The 20,142-nt window shown below is 42.6% G+C and overlaps 1 protein-coding gene across 3 annotated transcripts in view; it reads left to right on the top strand.

Moving 5' to 3' along the window:
* The window catches only part of scyl3 (SCY1-like, kinase-like 3), a 58,751-nt gene that overhangs the window by 2,765 nt on the left and 35,844 nt on the right, over positions 1-20,142 (top strand). For 2 of the 3 annotated variants that reach the window (XM_078561352.1, XM_078561349.1), the window contains exons 2-7: positions 9,947-10,132; positions 13,415-13,528; positions 13,667-13,723; positions 15,104-15,206; positions 17,541-17,652; positions 18,266-18,346. In XM_078561352.1, coding sequence (XP_078417478.1) covers positions 9,947-10,132; positions 13,415-13,528; positions 13,667-13,723; positions 15,104-15,206; positions 17,541-17,652; positions 18,266-18,346 — 653 coding nt within the window. The remainder of the gene's footprint in view (positions 1-9,946; positions 10,133-13,414; positions 13,529-13,666; positions 13,724-15,103; positions 15,207-17,540; positions 17,653-18,265; positions 18,347-20,142) is intronic. The other variant, XM_078561351.1, reaches the window with a different exon arrangement.

The raw sequence follows: 20,142 nt of genomic DNA, 5'->3' as shown, positions 1-20,142 counted from the left end.
ACGGAGGGAACGATCCCTGTGGAATGCTGCTGGGGGGGTGAAGGGAAGATGTGTTTGGTGGTGGCATCATGCTGAAGTTGGCAGAAGTGGCGGAGGATGATCCTTTGAATGTGGAGGCTGGTGGGGTGATAAGTGAGGACAAGGGGGTCCCTATAATGTTTCTGGGAGGGAGAGGAAGATGTGAGGGCGGATGCGCGGGAGATGGGCCGGACACGGTTGAGGGCCCTGTCAACCACTGTGGGTGGAAAACCTTGGTCAAGGAAGAAGGAAGACATATCAGAGGAACTGTTTTTGAAAGTGGCATCATCAGAACAGATGCGACAAAGGCGAAGAAACTGAGAGAATGGGATGGACTCCTTACAGGAAGCGGGGTGTGAGGAGCTGTAGTCGAGATGGCTGTGGGACTCGGTAGGCTTGCAATGAATATTGGTGGACAGTCTATCACCAGAAATTGAGACAGAGAGGTCAAGGAAGGGAAGGGAAGTGTTAGAGATGGACCATGTGAAAATGATGGAGGGGTGGAAATTGGAAGCAAAATTAATAAATTTTTCCAGGTCCAGACAAGAGCATGAAGCAGTACCGAAGCAATCATCGATGTACCAGAGAAAGAGTTGTGGGAGGGGGCCTGAGTAGGACTGGGACAAGGAATGTTCCATATACCCCATAAAGAGACAGGCATAACTGGGGCCCATGCGGGTACCCATAGCCACACCTTTTATTTGGAGGAAGTGAGAGGAGTTTAAGGAGAAATTGTTCAGTGTGAGAACAAGTTCAGTCAGACGGAGGAGAGTAGTGGTGGATGGGGATTATTCGGGCCTCTGTTCGAGGAAGAAACAGAGAGCAATCAGACCATCCCGGTGGGGGATGTAGAGGGATTGGATGTCCATGGTGAAGAGGAGGCGGTTGGGGCCAGGGAACCGGAAGTTGTTGATATGTTGTAGGGTGTCAGAGGAATCACGGATGTAGGTGGGAAGGGACTGGACAAGGGGAGAGAGAATGGAGTCAAGATAGCAAGAAATGATTCCATGGGGCAGGAACAGGCTGACACAATCGGTCTGCCGGGACAGTCCTGTTTGTGGATTTTAGGTAGGAGGTAGAAGCGGGCCGTCCGAGGTTGGGAGATTATGAGGTTGGAAGCTGTGGAAGGAAGACCTCCAGAGGAGATGAGGTCAGTGACAGTCCTGGAAACAATGGCTTGATGTTCAGTGGTGGGGTCATGGTCCAGGGGGAGGTTGGAGGAAGTGTCTGTGAGTTGGCGCTCAGCCTCTGAGAGGTAGAGGTCAGTGCGCCAGACAACAACAGCACCACCCTTGTCAGCAGGTTTGATGACAATGTCAGGGTTGCACCTGAGAGAACGGAGTGCAGCAAGTTCAGAGAGAAACAGGTTAGAGTGGGTGAAAGGAGCAGAGAAATTGAGACGACTAATGTCACGCCGACAGTTCTCAATGAAAAGATCAAGAGAAGGTAAGAATCCAGAGGGAGGGGTCCAGGTGGAGGGAGAATATTGGAGGCGGGTAAAAGGATCCATTGAACGGGGAGAAGACTCCAGCCCAAAGAAGTGAGCACGGAGCCGAAGGCGGCGGAAGAAGAGTTCAGCATCGTGCCGAACCCGAAATTCATTGAGATGAGGGCGCAAGGGTATGAAACTAAGTCCTTTGCTGAGCACTGAACGTTCAGCATCGGAGAGGGGAAGGTCAGGGGGTATAGTGAATACACGGCCGGGGCTGGGATTGGAAGACAGGATGGGGACAGAGGGACAGGCTGGGGTGGAGGGTCCTGGATGGGCGTTGGTGTCAATGAGTTATTGGAGCTTGCGTTCCTTTGCACCTTAAAGAAAGAGACAAAGTTTCTTGTTGAGGTGTCGGATAAGACGAAGGATAAAATGAAACTGGGGGCATGGGCAGCTTAGAAATAGGGTGTGGCGGCGCTGCTGGAGGGAGAGATCGAGTGTGTTCATATGGCGGCGCATGGCACTGAGTGTGGATCTCAGGATGCGATGAGAACAGCAGTTCTAGGAGCGTTGTATGTCCCGGAGATACCTGTAATCCTGGATTGGTTTGAAACATGAGGGATGGAACTTCAGTTGAAATCCACGTGGGGTAAGTGGGAAACGGAGACAGTCACTGAGGAAGGAAATATGGCGGTGAAAGCGAGTTTAAATGAGTTAAAATCCATGTTTTTGTGTGCCTTATGCGTCTTGTATGTGTGTGTGTAAGGATTTAAGAGGTAGAGTTTAGGTTATAGAATTAGAAATTAGCAGTTCATATTTCTTCCTTTTACCACTGGTTAAAGACAATTTGTTCAATAAACAGTTATTTACTTATTAAGTTTACAAACCTGGTGCTTGTATTCTGTTAACCTAAATTAAACAATTAGATGGTTTAATCAAAAACAAAAATAGCTGGAAAAACTCAGCTGGTCTGACAGCATCTGCGGAGAGGAATACAGTTAACGTTTCGAGTCCATATGACTCTTCATCAGAACGGGTGGTTTGATCAAACTTTTTCACATTTGTCATGGCTCGGGGAGCTGTGGGACTTAATATTGCAGCGCACTTTCCCCAGTGAGTTGTGACACTGCAAAATAGCCCAGTGAGGATAAGTTGGCTTGAATGATTATGGTGACAAAATTTAACTTCAGCTGATTGGGTGCCTGGTGTTCTGCTAATTTACCAAATATTCAATATTTTTTGGAGTAACTTGTCTTTTCTTATAAATCATTTGCCTGTGCACTGTGAATCTATAAGCAATTTATAACGTATATACTGGAATAGCAGTTCAAATTAGACTTAATTTGGAATCAAGTCACTGATTATGATCTCACCATAGCTTTCAACTTGACATTTATAAGATTTAAGACAAGAATTGGTACTTGGCTCTCGTATGCTGTGTTATCAGTTCAACAGGATGCTGCTGTTAAGTTTAGAATGCAATGGCAAGGAATATTGGATCAACAGAGATTTATAATGCATTTTGGAATAGCTTCTGCAAAGTTACTGAACTGTATCTGCAGTTAATTTTGAAAGCATTTAATTACCATATTCTTAGATTGGTTAGTTACTGTGGATAGCAGTTCCTGTTCTGTTTGAGCTTGGTAAATTAAACAGCCAAATATTCTGCTTAAACATCTACAGCATTTGAATTGGAGTGATTTGCAATGTGTGCACATATTCTTTCTGCCTGCAAAAAACAGGGCCCTGTGTATTAATATATGTAGCTTCCAGTACATGCAAATGTGCCACACTGCGAGCCCGACTGACAATCTTAAATTGGTTGTCAGCGTAATTCTTAGCACACTGAGGATTACTTAGCAAGTGTTGTCCAATCGCGGAATCTCATCTAATGTTGGATACTGCATTTTGAGTTTTGCAAGCGCGGGCTGGTTGGCTACGGCCTGTACCTTGCCCATTGCAAATGGCGGCTGGGACATGCTGTTTAATATGATCTGCCAGTCTTTGAGACGTAGAGCCTACATACCTAGCCTAACACTGGCACTAAAATTCATATACCACATTACTCATTTGGTGACGGGCAGGACGTCTTTTTAGCTTGATGGCAGAATCCTGTTAGTGGCAAAATCACTTGTGTTGCTGCTGCATAGTAGCAGTGTAAAACAGCTGGCTTCACCTGTTGCTCAAATTTTTGAGATACCTTGCCCTTCCAGGGTGATCTGAAGTAGACTGGGCACTTTTCAGGGCTGAAAGTGATAGCCTAGTTTGCGTGATAGACACTGTGAAATGATCTGATCAGGGTAGCCGTTACCCCGCAGGATGCCTTTGGTATGCCCTATTTCAGCATCAAGCTTGCATGGTGAGAAAATGGCTCAGACCCTATTTACAAGGTTGCTGATAAGACCAATCTTATAGCACATGGAAATGTAAAAATTCCAATGCATATATTGACCAGTGAATGTATGCTTGTGGTAGATTGGTAGAGAACCCCCCGGCAGATTTTTCAACTAGTATGTCAAGGAAAGGGAGTTCATTCGACGGCTCCATTTCATAGGTGAATTTGAGTGCAAGATGGAGTCCATTAAGACATGTAAGGAAATTATTACAAGCAGCTGCAGATTTAAATATAGCAAATGTATCATCCACATATTGGAAATATGCGAGGGGTGGGAGGTTTGGTGTCATTCCATTGAAGACACCCAACATGGAACCCACAAAGATGTTTGCGAAAGCCCGTGGCAACACCATCTATTTGGGCGTACATGGTGTCAACTGCCTGAGTTGCCGAGTTCACAAGTTTAATGAATACTGATTCATGCTTTGGTGGTGGGTCTAGATCACCATAATGTTGTTCTGCAGCACAGGTATCTATGGCTTCTTTAAGTGGAACATTGGTGAATAGACTAGCAATGTCAAATAAGTACATGGACACAGCATTGCTATCTATATGCAAGTTCTGTATGGCCTTCGCAAATGTGAAGGAGCCCTTCACTGTGTTGGTGGAAAACTTGCTCAAAACTGGTGGTAATAATTTGCCCAATCATTTGGCCAATTCATCGTGTGCAGAACCAGTCATAGATAAGATGGAGCATAAAGGGACATCACTTTTGTGTGTCTTAAGCAGCCTATACACACCGCAGATGTAGTGAACCATGAGGATGAGACCTGTCATATATATCATGCAGCTCGTCGCTTTTGCACAAGTCCAGCAAGCAATTTTTTAGCTTGGTGAGCAAGACTGCCCAGTCAAGATGAAAAGCTTCAACGTGTCTCTCTTTTTCAGCAATATGTAGAATTATTAATTTTTCAAAAAAAACCTTTTCCCGTTTGAGTGAGAGATAACCAGCATATAAAATCTGAAAATAAAACAGAAAATGCTGAAAGTGTGCAACACTGGCATTTCGGGCCAGTTGTGATTAAGGGCTACACGCTTGGTGGCTTTTCCCTTTCCACGTGCTAACTGACCATTCTATTTTCAGCATTTTCTGCTTTTATTTCATTGTACAAATTAAGCAGGAGTTGTATCCAGCTACATTAAAGAAAATGAACATGCATGTTCACAACTCTAAAACATTGGCTGCAAAATGCTTTTTAATGAAGTAATTTTGAAGTTCAGTCTCTCTTGTAATGAAGAATACATGGCACTCAATTTGCAAGCAGGTTCCATAAGCAGCAATGAGATAATGATTTGTTTACTAAAACCCGCTTTCACAGCCATATTTCCTTTCTCGGTGACTGTCTCCGTCTCCGACTTACCCCATGTGGATTTCAACTGGAATTCCATCCCTCATGTTTCGAACCCACCCAGGATTACAGGTATCTCCGGGACATGAAACGTTTCTCGGACTGCTGTTCCCGTCGCATTCTGAGATCCACACTCAGTGCCATGCGCCGCCATATGAACACACTCGATCTCTCCCTCCAGCAGCACCGCCACACCCTTTTTCAAAGCTGCGCGTGCCCCCAGTTTCATTTTATTCTTCGTCTCATCTGACGCCTCAACAAGAAACTTTTTCTCTTTCTCTCAAATGCTAAGGAACGCAAGCTCCAACAACTCATCAACACCAACACCAATCTAGGACCCTCCACCCCTGCCTGTCCCTCCGTTCCCACCCCATCTTCCAATCCCAGCCCCGGCCGTGTATTCACTATACCCCCTGACCTTCCCCTCTCTGATGCTGAACGTTCAGTGCTCAGCAAAGGACTTAGTTTCATACCCTTACGCCCTCATCTCAATGAATTTCGGGCTCGGCACGATGCCGAACTCTTCTTCCGCCGTCTTCGTCTCCGTGCTCACTTCTTTGGGCTGGAGTCCTCTCCCCGTTCAACGGATCCTTTTACCCACCTCCAATATTCTCCCTCCACCTGGACCCCTCCCTCTGGATTCTTACCTTCTCTTGATCTTTTCATTGAGAACTGTCAGCGTGACATTAGTCGTCTCAATTTCTCTGCTCCTCTCACCCATTCTAATCTGTCTCTCTGAACTTACTGCACTCCGTTCTCTCAGGCCCAACCCCGACATTGTCATCAAACCCGCTGACAAGGGTGGTGCTGTTGTCTGGCGCACTGACCTCTACCTCGCGGAGGCTGTGCGTCAACTCGCAGACACTTCCTCCTACCTCTCCCTGGACCATGACCCCACCACTGAACATCGGGCCATTGTTTCCAGGACTGTCACTGACCTCATCTCCTCTGGAGATCTTCCTCCCACAGCTTCCAACCTGAGAGTCGCCCAACCTCGGACGGCCCGCTTCTACCTCCTACCCAAAATCCACAAACAGGACTGTCCCGGCAGACTGATCGTGTCAGCCTGTTCCTGCCCCACGGAACTCATTTCTCGTTATCTTGACTCCATTCTCTCTCCCCTTGTCCAGTCCCTTCCCACCTACATCCGTGATTCCTCTGACACCTTATGTCACATCAACAATTTCCGGTTCCCTGGCCCCAACCGCCTCCTCTTCACCATGGACGTCCAATCCCTCTACACCTCCATCACCCACCAGGATGGTCTGAGAGCCCTTAGCTTCTTCCTCGAACAGAGGCCCGAACAATCCCCATCCACCACTACTCTCCTCCGTCTGGCTGAACTTGTTCTCACACTGAACAATTTCTCCTTTAACTCCTCTCACTTCCTCCAAATAAAAGGTGTGGCTATGGGTACCCGCATGGGCCCCAGCTATGCCTGTCTCTTTATGGGGTATGTGGAACATTCCTTGTTCCAGTCCTACTCCTGCCCCCTCCCACAACTCTTTCTCCGGTACATTGATGATTACTTCGGTACTGCGTCATGCTCTCACCGGGACCTGGAAAAATTTATTAATTTTGCTTCCAATCTCCACCCCTCCATCATTTTCACATGGTCCATCTCTGACACTTCCCTTCCCTTTCTTGACCTCTCTGTCTCAATTTCTGGTGATCGACTGTCCACCAATATCCATTACAAGCCTACCAACTCTCACAGCTACCTCGACTACAGCTCCTCACACCCCGCTTCCTGTAAGGACTCCATCCCATTCTCTCAGTTCCTTCGCCTCCATCACATCTGTTCTGATGACGCTACCTTCAAAAACAGTTCCTCTGACATGTCCTCCTTCCTTAACCGAGGTTTTCCACCCACGGTGGTTGACAGGGCCCTCAACCGTGTCCGGCCCATCTCCCGCACATCCGCCTCACGCCTTCTCCCTCCCAGAAACATGATAGGGTCCCCCTTGTCCTCACTTATCACCCCACCAGCCTCCGCATTCAAAGGATCATCCTCCGCCATTTCCGCCAACTCTAGCACAATACCACCACCAAACACATCTTCCCTTCACCCCCCCTGGCGGCATTCCGTAGGGATCGTTCCCTCCGGGACACCCTGGTCCACTCCTCCATCACCCCCTACACCTCAACCCCCACCTACGGCACCTCCCAATGCAAACGCAAAAGATGCAACACCTGCCCCTTCACTTCCTCTTTCCTCACCATCCAAGGGCCCAAACACTCCTTTCAAGTGAACCAGCCTTTCACTTGCATTTCCCCAACTTAGTTTACTGCATTTGTAGCTCCCAATGCGGTCTCCTCTACATTGGAGAGACCAAACGCAAACTGGGCGACTGCTTTGCAGAACACCTGCGGCCTGTCCGCAAGAAAGACCCAAACCTCCCTGTCGCTTGCCATTTTAACACTCCACCCTGCTCTCTTGCCCACATGTCTGTCCTTGGCTTGCTGCATTGTTCCAGTGAAGCCCAACGCAAACTGGAGGAACAGCACCTCATCTTCCGACTAGGCACTTTACAGCCTTCCGGACTGAATATTGAATTCAACAACTTTAGATCTTGAACTCCCTCCTCCATCCCCACCCCCTTTCCGTTTCTTCCGCCTTCCTTTTGCTTTTTCCAATAATTTATATAGATTTTTCTTTTCCCACCTATTTCCATTATTTTTAAATCTATACCTTATATGCCCTGTTAGTCTTTCCACCCCACCCCCACTAGAGCTGTACCTTGAGTGTCCTGCCATCCATTCTTAATTAGCACATTCGTTTAGATAATATCACCACCTTCAACACCTCTTTGTTCTTTTGTCTGTGACATCTTTTGATTATCTGCTCCTATCACTGCTTGCTTGTCCCTACTACCACCACCTTAAACCAGCTTATATTTCACCCCTCTCCTAATATTACTCAGTTCTGTTGAAGGGTCACGAGGACTCGAAACGTCAACTTTTTTCTTCTCCGCCGATGCTGCCGGACCTGCTGAGTTTTTCCAGGTAATTCTGTTTTTGAATGAGATAATGATATCTATTTTAGTGTTTGTTCAGGGATAGATATGGGCCAGAGCTCTTTGGAGAATTCTCTTATTGAAACAGCCACCTGCTGTACCATCAACATGCAATTAAAAAGAAACTGTAAACATTAGAAAGAGTAGATGCTGGAACAATAAAAGCTCTAAGCTTTTGCAGGAAGCGAGGTTAACATTCCAGGTGGGGAGAGGGGAAGTCCTTAATCAGAACTTAATTGTACCAAAATTCTTAAACCTGTGCCAAGACAGCAACGTTTAAAATGGTATAATGCGGATTTTGATGCTAAAAATAGAGGAAATTCAGGATTTATGTGCATTTTATGCCAGCTCAGAATGCCCTCACTCTTTTGCTGAAAATCAATTAGCATCCCTGATGCAAAAAAAAATGTGGCTATCCTATGGAACAGCCTAAAATTCGGTTACACAAAGTCATTTTTCGGGTGTTTTCCCAGAGATATTTCTAAGCATTTTTAAAATTTCACCTTATTATAAAGTAAAATAATGAAAAGGTCAAGTACCTTGATCTTGGACAACACTGGGTTTCCAACACACTTGTCCATAGAGTGATAGGGCTGGAGTTCATATCCACCACTCACACTGAATTTTTAAAATTTCAGATCTTACATTATGGAGACGTGTTGGAAGTGCCATAGGTGCAGGTTTTTTCTTGGTCTTCCTAGCCAAAAGAAGTTGTGTACTGTGATGGGAGATCTCAATTACCAAGATTTGGGGGGAAAAAATCATAACGACCTTTCCAGCAATATTTTTCTGACATTTTATCTTTGCTCACTTAGTGCTGGCTGCCCCATTTAAGCTGCAAAGTTAGGATACTTGGGTCAAAAGTATTTATGGGCTAAGGTAGCAGACACTCAAAACTTTATTTGCGGTGTTACCTCTTACTTTTGCTTTTCCTCTTGGGCTGCAACCCTCTAAAACAAATGGATACATCAGCAACAACTCAGGTGGAATTTAACTCCCATCACAACTTGGGGCATACAGTGGAAGATTTCAGGTTAAGTATAAGAGAAGGAATTTTTTTTTTCAGTGAAAAGCTGCAACAGGTTTGGTTAGGAAAAAAGGAAAAGATTATTTATATTGAATCATCAGAAGCATAAAATCTAGTCCAAATCATGGCTGCAAATCAATGACCTACTATCGGCACAGTTCACTGAAGCAACCATAGAAAAACAAAATGATGTGAATGCTGGAAATAAATAAAAACAGAAAATGATGGATATGCTCAGCAGGTCTGACAGCATCAGTGGAGAGAGAGAAAGAGTTAGCATTTCATGTTGATAAGTTTTCATTTGAACAGTGTTGGTAAGGTTTGTGATGATCAGTCTTTTGCATGCTGTTAAATTTTAAAAACAGCTTTTGTTTTGCCCTAATGCAAACTGCATAGTATAATTAGCTGTGGAGGTGTCAGAATCAAATTTAGATAAATGGCGTCAGATGACTGAGAAAGTATATAGTGGATTCTTTGCAGAGGAAATTTTTTAAACTTCATTTTTAAAGCTAGCAAAGAACTGACTGTCTTTTATTCACAGTAAAATTAACCCACATTGAGAAACCTGAGCGCTTGGTCTATGGTTGGAGGATACAGCAAAACTGGCAGAAAACTGGTTTTGTGACACTTGAAGCACTCACTGCTCTTAAACTGATATCTGTGATAGTTGTTTTGATATTTTAAGTGTATCATCATTTTATATTTCAGCATCTGAAAACCTTACGCCATCCATGCCTATTAAGGTTCTTATCAAGCACAGTTGAAGTCGATGGAATCCACCTGGTTACTGAACGCGTGCAACCTCTTCATATGGTCCTTGAAGATGTCTCCGCGGATGAGATCTGTGCAGGAATCTTTGACGTCCTCCAAGCACTCATCTTCCTGCATGACAGAGTAAGTACGAAAAGGATTGAAAGTTAGCATTTGCTAAATTTAGCCAAGATAAAGCATCATTGCCTTTTTTGTGTGAAAACTATATTCTAAATTTGATTTGTTCTTGGGAGGTGACACCAGTAAGACTGCCCATCTCTCATTCCTCTGAGAAGGTGGTGCATTTTCTCCCTGAATTACTGCAGTCCTTGTGGTGATGATGCTCCCAAGTGTTTGAACAAAGAACAAAGAAAAGTACAGCACAGGAACAGGCCCTTCAGCCCTCCAAGCCTGCGCCGATCATATTGCCCGTCAACTAAAACATTTTGCACTTCCGGGGTCCGTATCCCTCTATTCCCATCCTATTCATGTATTTGTCAAGCTGCCTCTTAAACACCACTGTCGTACCTGCTTCCACCACCTCCTCTGGCAGCGAATTCCAGACGCTCACTACCCTCTGTGTAAAAAAAACTTGCCCCGCACACCTCCTCTATAGTTTTCTCCTCTCACCTTAAATCTATGTCCCCTAGTAATTGACTCTTCCACCCTGGGAAAAAGCTTCTGACTATCTACTCTGTCCATGCCACTCATAATTTTGTAAACTTCTATCAAGTCGCCCCTCAATCCCCGTCGCTCTAGTGAGAACAATCCGAGTTTCTCCAACCTCTCCTCATAGCTAATAACCTCCAGACCAGGCAGCATCCTGGTAAACCTCCTCTGCACCCTCACCAACGCATCCATATCCTTCTGGTAATGTGGTGACCAGAATTGCACGCAATATTCCAAGTGTGGCCTAACCAAGGTTCTATACAGCTGCAGCATGACTTCCCAGCTTTTATACTCAATACCCCTGCCAATGAAGGCAAGCATGCCATATGCCTTCCTGACTACCTTATCCACCTGCGTTGCCACTTTCAGTGACCTGTGGACCTGTATACCCAGATCCCTCTGCCCGTCGATGCACTTAAGGGTTTAGCTATTTACTGTATAATTCCTGCCTGTATTAGACCTTCCAAAATGCATTACCTTGCATTTGTCCGGATTAAACTCCATCTGCCATTTCTCCGCCCAAGTCTCCAACCGATCTATATCCCGTTGTATCCTTTGACAATCCTCTTCACTATCTGCAACTCCTCCAACCTTAGTGTCGTCTGCAAACTTACTAATTAGCCCAGTTACATTTTCCTCCAAATCATTTATGTATACTACAAACAGCAAAGGTCCCACCACTGATCCCTGCGGAACTCCACTAGTCACAGCTCTCCGTTCAGAAAAGCACCCTTCCACTGCTACCCTCTGTCTTCTATGACCAAGCCAATTCTGTATCCATCTTGCCAGCTCACCTCTAATCCCGTGCTATTTTACTTTCTGTACCAGTCTGCCATGAGGGACCTTGTCAAAGGCCTTACTGAAATCCATGTATATAACATCCACTGTCCTTCCATCGTCAATCATCTTTGACACTTCCTCGAAAAAATCGATCAAGTTAGTGAGACACGACCTCCCCTTCACAAAACCATGCTGCCTCTCACTAATACGCCCATTTGCTTCCAAATGGTAGTAAATCCTGTCACGAAGAATCTTCTCCAATAATTTCCCTACCACTGGCGTAAGGCTCACAGGCCTGTAATTTCCTGGATTATCCCTGCTACCCTTCTTAAACAATGGAACAACATTGGCCATTCTCCAGTCCTCTGGGACCTCATACGTAGCCAGTGAGGATACAAAGATTTCTGTCAAGGCCCCAGCAATCTCCTCCCTTGCCTCCCTCAGTTCTTGGGTAGATCCCATCTGGCCCTGGGGACATATCCACCTTAATATTCTTCAAGACGCCTAACACCTCTTTTATGATCTTAATGTGATCCAGGCTATCTACACACTCTTCCCTAGACAAATAGACCGCTGAGTCCTTCTCTTTGGTGAATACTGATGAGAAGTATTCTTTTAGTATCTCTCCCATTTCTTCTGGCTCCACACACAGATTCCCACCTCTGTCCCTGAGTGGGCCTACCCTTTCCCTGGCTACCCTCTTGCTTTTTACATATGTATAAAAGGCTTTGGGATTTTCCTTAATCCTGGTTGCCAGTGACTTTTCAAGACCCCTTTTAGCCCTCCTGACCCCTTGCTTAAGTTTCTTCCTACTTTCTTTACATTCTCCACGGGCTTCATCTGTTCCCAGCCTTCTAGCCCTTACGAATGCTTCCCTTTTCTTTTTGACTAATCTCACAATATCCTTCGTTATCCAAGGTTCCTGAAACTTGCCATGCTTATCCTTCATCCAAGTTTGGTTGGGAATTTCAAAATTTTGACCCAACAATAGCTAAGGAAAACTTGAAAGTGAACGTATTGACAATGGTGGTAGTTGTAAAGGAAAGAGGTTATTTTGCAAATGAATCTTGATGCATCTTATAAATTATACTGCAACTATAACGTACTGGTAGTTGTGCAGGTGGGTATTTGAGTCTAATGGTAGGCCCACCAATCAAGTAAACTGTTCTGCCAAGATTCTAGTGTTGTAGCTGCTTCCAACTAGGCAAGTGGTGAGTATTCCATCCTGTTGATGACTTGAGCTTTGAAGATTGTAGAGAGGTTTTGGCAAGTCAGTTGTTGATCCATTTGTTGCAGACTATATAGCCTCTGATCTGCAGGTAACAAAGGAGAGAAAATGGCAAAGTGGCGGGGGGTGGGAAATGGATCATATACTTTATCTGTCGTTACTGAAGTAAGTTAGCTTTTTGACTTTACAAGAAGTTGGTTGAGGTTTTTCTAAAAAAAAAGTTATGGAATTGGAAACCTTCATGGGGAAACACTTTTCTTAGGGCTTGAAACCTTTCATATCTGAACATTACCTTCATGGGGAAACACTTTTCTCAGGGCTTGAAACCTTTCATATCTGAACATTTAGTTTCTCCCCCCATTACTATTTTATGTAAATACTCTCCAGTCTTTAATAGCGTTCACTTTTTTGGTAATGTTCCTTTGATTATGACTGGCCTGCGTTCTGAGTCCTGTTATTGGAAGGCAAAAGGTTGATGTTGGTTGGTATTGAAAAGTTTTCCAGGTTTCCACTTGCCTGGTATTGCACCAGATAGCTTGGCAGTGGATAGGGGAAGAACACAAGGTGCACAGAAAAGTGAAGATCAGAGTGGTGGATGCCATCATTTATGGCATGGTTTTGCTGTTTAATCAGTGGAATGATTTTGCAAGAAGCAGAAATCCATGCAAGGAAGCACATTGCAGACAATTATGTTTTTTAGCCATAGCTAAAATGTTATCAAGTACATTATTTGGACTCTTGTATCACAGGGAAAACTGAGCCACAATAACATTTGCATTTCGTCTGTGTTTGTGAGCGAGGATGGTCACTGGAAGCTGGGAGGAATGGAGTTCATGTGTCAGTTCACTCAGGCATCAGCTGAGGTGAGAAAATTTTATCTTGGTCCATTTGGCCAATATAACTTTTTAATGTTGTAGAATAAAATCTGATTTGTACTGTTCCTGAAAGTTCTTTTCAAACTTTTTTTAAAATATTTTAACATGTGCTGTTTCTTTTTGCAGTTCCTGTCCAGCATCAAATCGTTGAGAGATTTGAGTGGCATTGCTCCTGAGGAGCAGGTGTGTCCATAATTATGAATGCAAGCATTGTTTTAATTCTTTTTAAAAAAAAACTAAGACTGCGTTTTGTAACTGGATGGGGAATGGAGATGGAATTGCAGAAGCTTGAGATGTATTATAGCATTCTAACTAGCAAACATGATTTTATTAGATATATTGATTCTTGTGTTGCTAGCATCTTAATAATTGAACAATTCTGACATACATAATTTACAATGGGTGTCCGCAGTACAATGCAACTTGTTTTAAGCATGTACTTTCCTGAAAAGACAATTGGCAGAGGAGAGAAGAAAAAACTCTTTCCACGTCCTGACCCTATTTAACAATCCTTCCGGCTCTCATCTGGCACAGCACCATTAGCCCCCTTCAATCATCAATTTTGCACCCCCATACCACACCCCGCCCAAATAATGATTGTAATAGATGAGCCTAGATGGTAAGTGTCAGCTGACAGTTTGACAGAGATTACAACAGTCAAAGCCAAACTCTGTTGGGACATCTTTACCCTGCTGTGCCCCCATCCATCCTCCCATATTGCCCTCCTGATACTGGGGATGGTGAGGCTCGATGTATTGACCCTACAATCTCAGTTGGGAACAGCTTCCTCGACAAAAATAAGGAATTCACCCTGGGATTTTCCTGATCTGTTCAGTACTGGACATTACGTTTCTTTGCTAAAGATGTAACACTGCAACTAAAGTCCCAGTACTATTCTTCAAGATGGTGTTCCCAGGAGAGGTCCTGGAAAAACGGAAGACAGATGAAGCTATTTGAGCACAGTTTCAAAGAAGTAAAACCAGAAAATGCAGTAAAAAGATTGAATTAATTAAATGATGAAACTAAGAGTAAGATGCACGTAACCAAAAAGAGATAATGTAAAGCACATCAATGCATGCATTGAGTTTTAACATCTGTGATGTAGTAAGGTTGCTTTTCTTTTGATTAGTATATCAATCTTCTAACACTAAAAAGCACAAATATGGAGATATCTGAAACCAATTATGAAACCAATACAGAAAACTTTGAAATGCCCAGGAAGTCAAGCTGCACCTGTGGAGAGAACAGAGCAGTTAGTATTTGAGTGCAACCCCTTTGTCAAAACACAGAAGTTGGGTTGTTCTCCACTACATCGCAAGATAAATGTAGAGATCTTGTTACAGATGTTTAGTGCCTGGAATATACCCAGAGTGTGTTGTTAGCCTGTCAGGAAGGCAAAGTGTGCTATTTTTGAATATTGCTCATGTAAAGCACTTGAGTGCTATCTAAGGTATTGCCTGACTTCAGCCTCGCTCAGAGACTGGGGCTAGGATATAACTTAAGAGGAGCAGTATGTACTAATAAAAGTAAAAGGCTGTTGCAAACTTACCTTGTCCAATTTAGTCTGCAGGTTTTCAGATTCTTCCCAATACTCATGGACATGCTCGGGATGCTTACTCATTTGGGATGATGGTTGAGAAACTCCTTCCATTGCTTAATGATGTGGGTAAGAGTTTTCATGCTACATGTTTCAGTGACCATACACAATGTTTACATATAGCTGATGACTGTCAACTAACTGCCAGGGAAACACACTCTGGTCAATTCAAGGATTTGATTCTTCTCAAGCAATTTTTTTTAGGCGTTTCATTGCTATATTATCCATAGCTTTTTTTCATGGGATCATAAGAAATAGGAGCAGGAGTAGCCATCTGGCACATCAAACCTGTTCTGCCATTCAGTAAGATCGTGACTGATCTGATTGTGGCCTTAACACCACTTTCCTGCCTGCCCCCATAACCCTCGAGTCCCTTGTCGATCAAAAATCTGTCTAACTCAGCCTTGAATATTTTCAAAAACCCAGCCCCCACTGCTCTCCGGGCAAAAAATTCCAAAGACTATCAACCCTCTGAGAGAGGAAATTTCTCCTTCTCTCCATCTTAAATTGGAGATCCCTTATTTTTAAACTATGCCCCCAATACTAGATTTCTGCCACAAGGGGAGACATCCTCTCCGCATCGACCCTGGCAAGCCCCCTCAGAATCTTTTATGTTTCAATAAGATCACTTCATTCTTCTAAACTCCAATGAGTACAGGCCGAACCTACTCAACCTTTCCATGTATGACAACCCCATCATCCCATGAAGCAGCCTAATGTACCTTATCTGGATTGCTTCCAATGCGAGTATATCAGTCCTTAAGAAAGGAGACCAAAACTATAGAAAGTATTCCAGGTGTGGTCTCACCAATGTCCTGTACAACTGTATCAAAAGATCCTTACTTTTATACTCCATCCCCTTGCAATAAAGGCCAACATTCCATTTGCCTTCTAATTAAGTGCTGTATCTGCATATGAACTTTTTGTCTTTTTTTCTCCCCGTCATCCTTGTGCAATTTGTTTTTTTTTACCAAAGTTGCATGTTCTGAGTGCTCGTGTTCAATTGTTGACATATTTCTACAAATTCCCATATCGTTTGAATAGACTTATCTTTTAAATTTATTATCCACTATGCACACTATAAATAAATGTGGATGTATACTGGCATTCTGATATAAAATGCAATGCAGTACACAGAATATACAGGACAATGAGCTGCATACGCATGATTCAATTGTGTAATGCACTTCAGACCAATTTTCAAGAAGGAAGGAAATGCTAATCAGGAGACTAGAAATGAAAGGCTCTGAGGCACTGACAAGACAGAAGAAAGCACTTTGAAGCAAATTGATATTGTGAGAGAGTTCTAAACTGTGGAGTTGAGTAGTAATCTAGAATCCAAGCAATATTGGTTGGGGGCTGGAATTTGAGACTAAGAAATATCACCTTTTTAAATGCTGAAATGTGACTGCAGAGAATTCACATGAGGACTTTGAAAGTCTGTATGCTTTTGGTTGAAGCCTCTGGAACTTGACGAGCACGAGAGGGAAATTTGACTTCAGAGTCTGGATTAACTAAAGTATAGGTTGAAAGGGCGCATTCAATAACTCAATTCTCACGGTGATGAAGGTGTGAAATAGAGTTTTGGCAAAGGGGAGAAAAAGTATAAGAGTTGAGTTCAAGTAATAGCTTAAAATTCTTCATTTCATTGGGCGCATGTTGAATAACTACTTAAAAAGTAAACATTTGCTGGAATATGAGGATAGAGCAAGGAGGAGGCATAATGGGCCAAATGGCCATGTCCTGTGCTGTATCATTTCTATGATTCTATAACTCAACAGGAAAAAATATTCATCTGTGGACAGCAATAATAAGCGTTGGGCAAAGAAGGAAGTATTTGCGCAGCCTCTATGTCCCAAACCAGTGAAGTATGTTTCAAGTGTTGCCACCATTGTAATGTAGGAAACACAGCAATCAATATGTGCAAAGCAAGGTCCCACAAACATCAATGAGATAATGACCAGTTAATCTTTTATTTAGTGATGGTTGAGGGACAAATATTGAACAGGATACTGATGACAATGTAATAAACATTGACATTTTATGGAGTCAGATGACAGTAGTTGACATTTTGTTCTAATGCAATATCCAAGTGCAGTATCCAAGATGCATCCAAATATTTTTTCTAGTTATTCATTAAATCAAGTTTATTAATTTGTGTGTGTGCTTGGCCTTTAAAAATTAGAAAACTGAGTTGCAAAAAGCAGGTATTTGTATTGTGGCTTTACTGAAAGAACATCACTCCATAAGTGGTAATGTATAAAGCATTCATTATGAAAATCCACTGTTTGATTCTTCTGAAGCTGTTCGCACTGACTTCTGGACATCAGCGTGCAGAGCCATGTTTGTCGGTTAAATTGTTGTAGTGAATGGAGGTTCAAGGTTAATGTGCCTTTCCTCTAGTTGCAGAACATTTGCTGACAAGTTTTCAAGAAACCTTAAAAGTTGCCCTCTTAAACCCAGACCCCATGCAACGGCCACCTTTACAGAGTTTGCTATCTCATGAGTTCTTTAGGTAAGTGAAGACCTCTTTAAGTTCCACCTTAGTAAATATCAGTGCAGTATGAGGGATGTGAATTAAAGTTTTGCATGATTGCCACTTAATTGCAAATAATTTGTTTGACATGAAATACTTGCATGCAGAGTAGTGTAGTGCAGTGCAGTGGTGAATCTGCATCTCAAATTCAACTCCATTTGGGTAAAAGAAGAAATAAACATTAAACTGATTTCAGTGGGCTCACCTGTCTACTGATAACCCAAGTGTATTTGCTTAATGCTGAATATTTCTTTAATACACACTTGAATTGGTCCACAGACATTGTAAACCATATATTTAGGATATCTTTCCAATTAACATACACCTGCTTTGAATTGTTTTTGTAAAATACTAGAATGATATCTACTCGGGTCCCCAGAATATTTTCAAAGATGCGCTTTATTTGTGATATGTTGTCATTTTGCGGAATTAGATAGACTGAGGGTCAATGTACTTTGGGTAGCTTCACAGTATTAGTAATTTTAGATAAGAAAACCATATCCTTGATAAAATTCAGTTTATAGACAAACATTTAGTTGATATTGGTACTAGTGGTTGTAACAGTCAGCTAATAAATGCTGTATCTCAACAGCAGGAACGAGTTCTTGGAAGTTGTCAATTTTTTAAAAAGCTTGACACTAAAAACCGAAGAAGAAAAGAATGAGTTTTTCAAGTAGGTATCCTGTTTCTGAATTCTAACTTTTAAAAAATGATGTCATGCAACAGCTACAAAATGATCATACCCTAACAATTACTTTTTAAATATGTTGAGTAACTGACGGGCAGACTGTTATATATTTTATATGGTACATATCATTCCCATTTCTGCCCTTAACTACAATCATACTAAGCAAGTTAGGAGTAGGAACCCCAACTGACTTTAGGATTTCCACTCCCTCACTATCAACTCTGAAACCCAATTGTAGCACTCCTACAGCAGCTCCACCTGACTCCACATAAACTGTAGATCAAACCTCGACTTTCATAATCTTGGCACCACATTAGTCAGTGTATTATGCACTCGGCCTTCCAGGGGGAGAAGTCTGTCAACAACCCACTTGTATCATTGGTAGCATATATTAAATAATTTTTTCAAAGCAAACTTGTCTTAGCTCAGCAAACTTGGGAAACTGTAGCATAATAGTTACTTTACTGGATTAGTGATGCAGAGGCCTGTCCTAATAATCTGGAGACATGAGTTCAAATCTCAACATGGCAGCTAGGAAATTTAAATTCAGTTAATTAAATAAATCTGGACTAAAATGGTGACCATGTAATTGTCATATTGCCGTAAAAACCCATTTGGTTCACCAATGTCCTTTAGGGGAGATCTATCCTTACACGGTCTGGTCCAAACATGATTTACAGCAATCTGGTCAACTCTTGGCTGCCCTCTGAAATGGCCTATCAAGCCAATCAGTTGTCAAGAAGGTGGCTCATAGCCACCACTTAAGTGAAATTAAGGATGGGCAATAAATGCTGGCTTTGCTGGTGACTCCCAAATCCCATTAGTAAAGCTTTTAAAAAAAGAATTTCCACATTTTTCCAAGTAGTGACTTCACTATCGGAAAGTTCATAATTGTTAGAAGGTGGATTTAATCATTCTGCATATAAGAAACCAGCACTTAAAGATCATATGTTGTATTGTGATGAAAATTAAGAGCTGCTGCACTGGTGAAATAACTGTTACCCAAAAGGAAGTTTATTTTGTTTTACAAAGTGAGGATCTGAAATAAGCTTCTGAGTTTTGATAGGAATTTTTCTTACAGGGCACAGTGTGTTTCCATCCTATGTTCAAACATCATCCCAAAAAAGATCATGAGTACTGAAGATGCGTGTATCATTTTGTTCTGTTACTTTATAACCGTATTGTCTCCCATACACCCATTTGTTTTGTAGGGTTGTTTATGATTTTGGAAAATCATTGCTCTTTTTGTCATTCTGATAGCAATTTTGATGCCCCAAATGACCCATAGATTGGTTTTCTGATTTTCACATTTTTATTTCTGCCTAAATTTAGCTTTTTTTTTTAATAAAACAACTATTAGCTGTAAGCAATTCTGTTTTTTCTGAGTCCATTAAACCAAATGTTTATCGTCAAAAAATCTCTGGCTAAATCAGCGAAGCAACCTGACAAGAACAACTAAATTACTTCAATCAAATAATAAGTGGGAGGTACATCATTACCTGCATCTTCAGCATCGCTCCCATAAAGGGGTCCCAAAGGGTGATGTCCCAAAAGAAGAATCCCAGGGGGAACGTGGAGAGGAAGAGGTCCCAATTCAGTTAAAAAGAGAGGAGCAGAGAAAAAAGGCTCCAAATAGGAAAAGGGCTGTGGGAAACTGAATTTGTGAAGAGGGCTCAAGGGAGCCCCTGGTAATCGAATAGGACTCTGAAGAAGCCCTGAAGATCCGAGAAGGCAACGAAAGTCGGTGACTCTGCGCTGCAGGCCGTTGGGGCAAAGGTTAC

This window comes from Cetorhinus maximus, chromosome 17 (genome assembly GCF_964194155.1).
Source record: "Cetorhinus maximus chromosome 17, sCetMax3.hap1.1, whole genome shotgun sequence".
In the NCBI taxonomy this organism is placed as follows: domain Eukaryota; kingdom Metazoa; phylum Chordata; class Chondrichthyes; order Lamniformes; family Cetorhinidae; genus Cetorhinus; species Cetorhinus maximus.
Note: the sequence above shows the minus strand (reverse complement) of the source record. Positions and strands in the feature narration are given on the sequence as shown.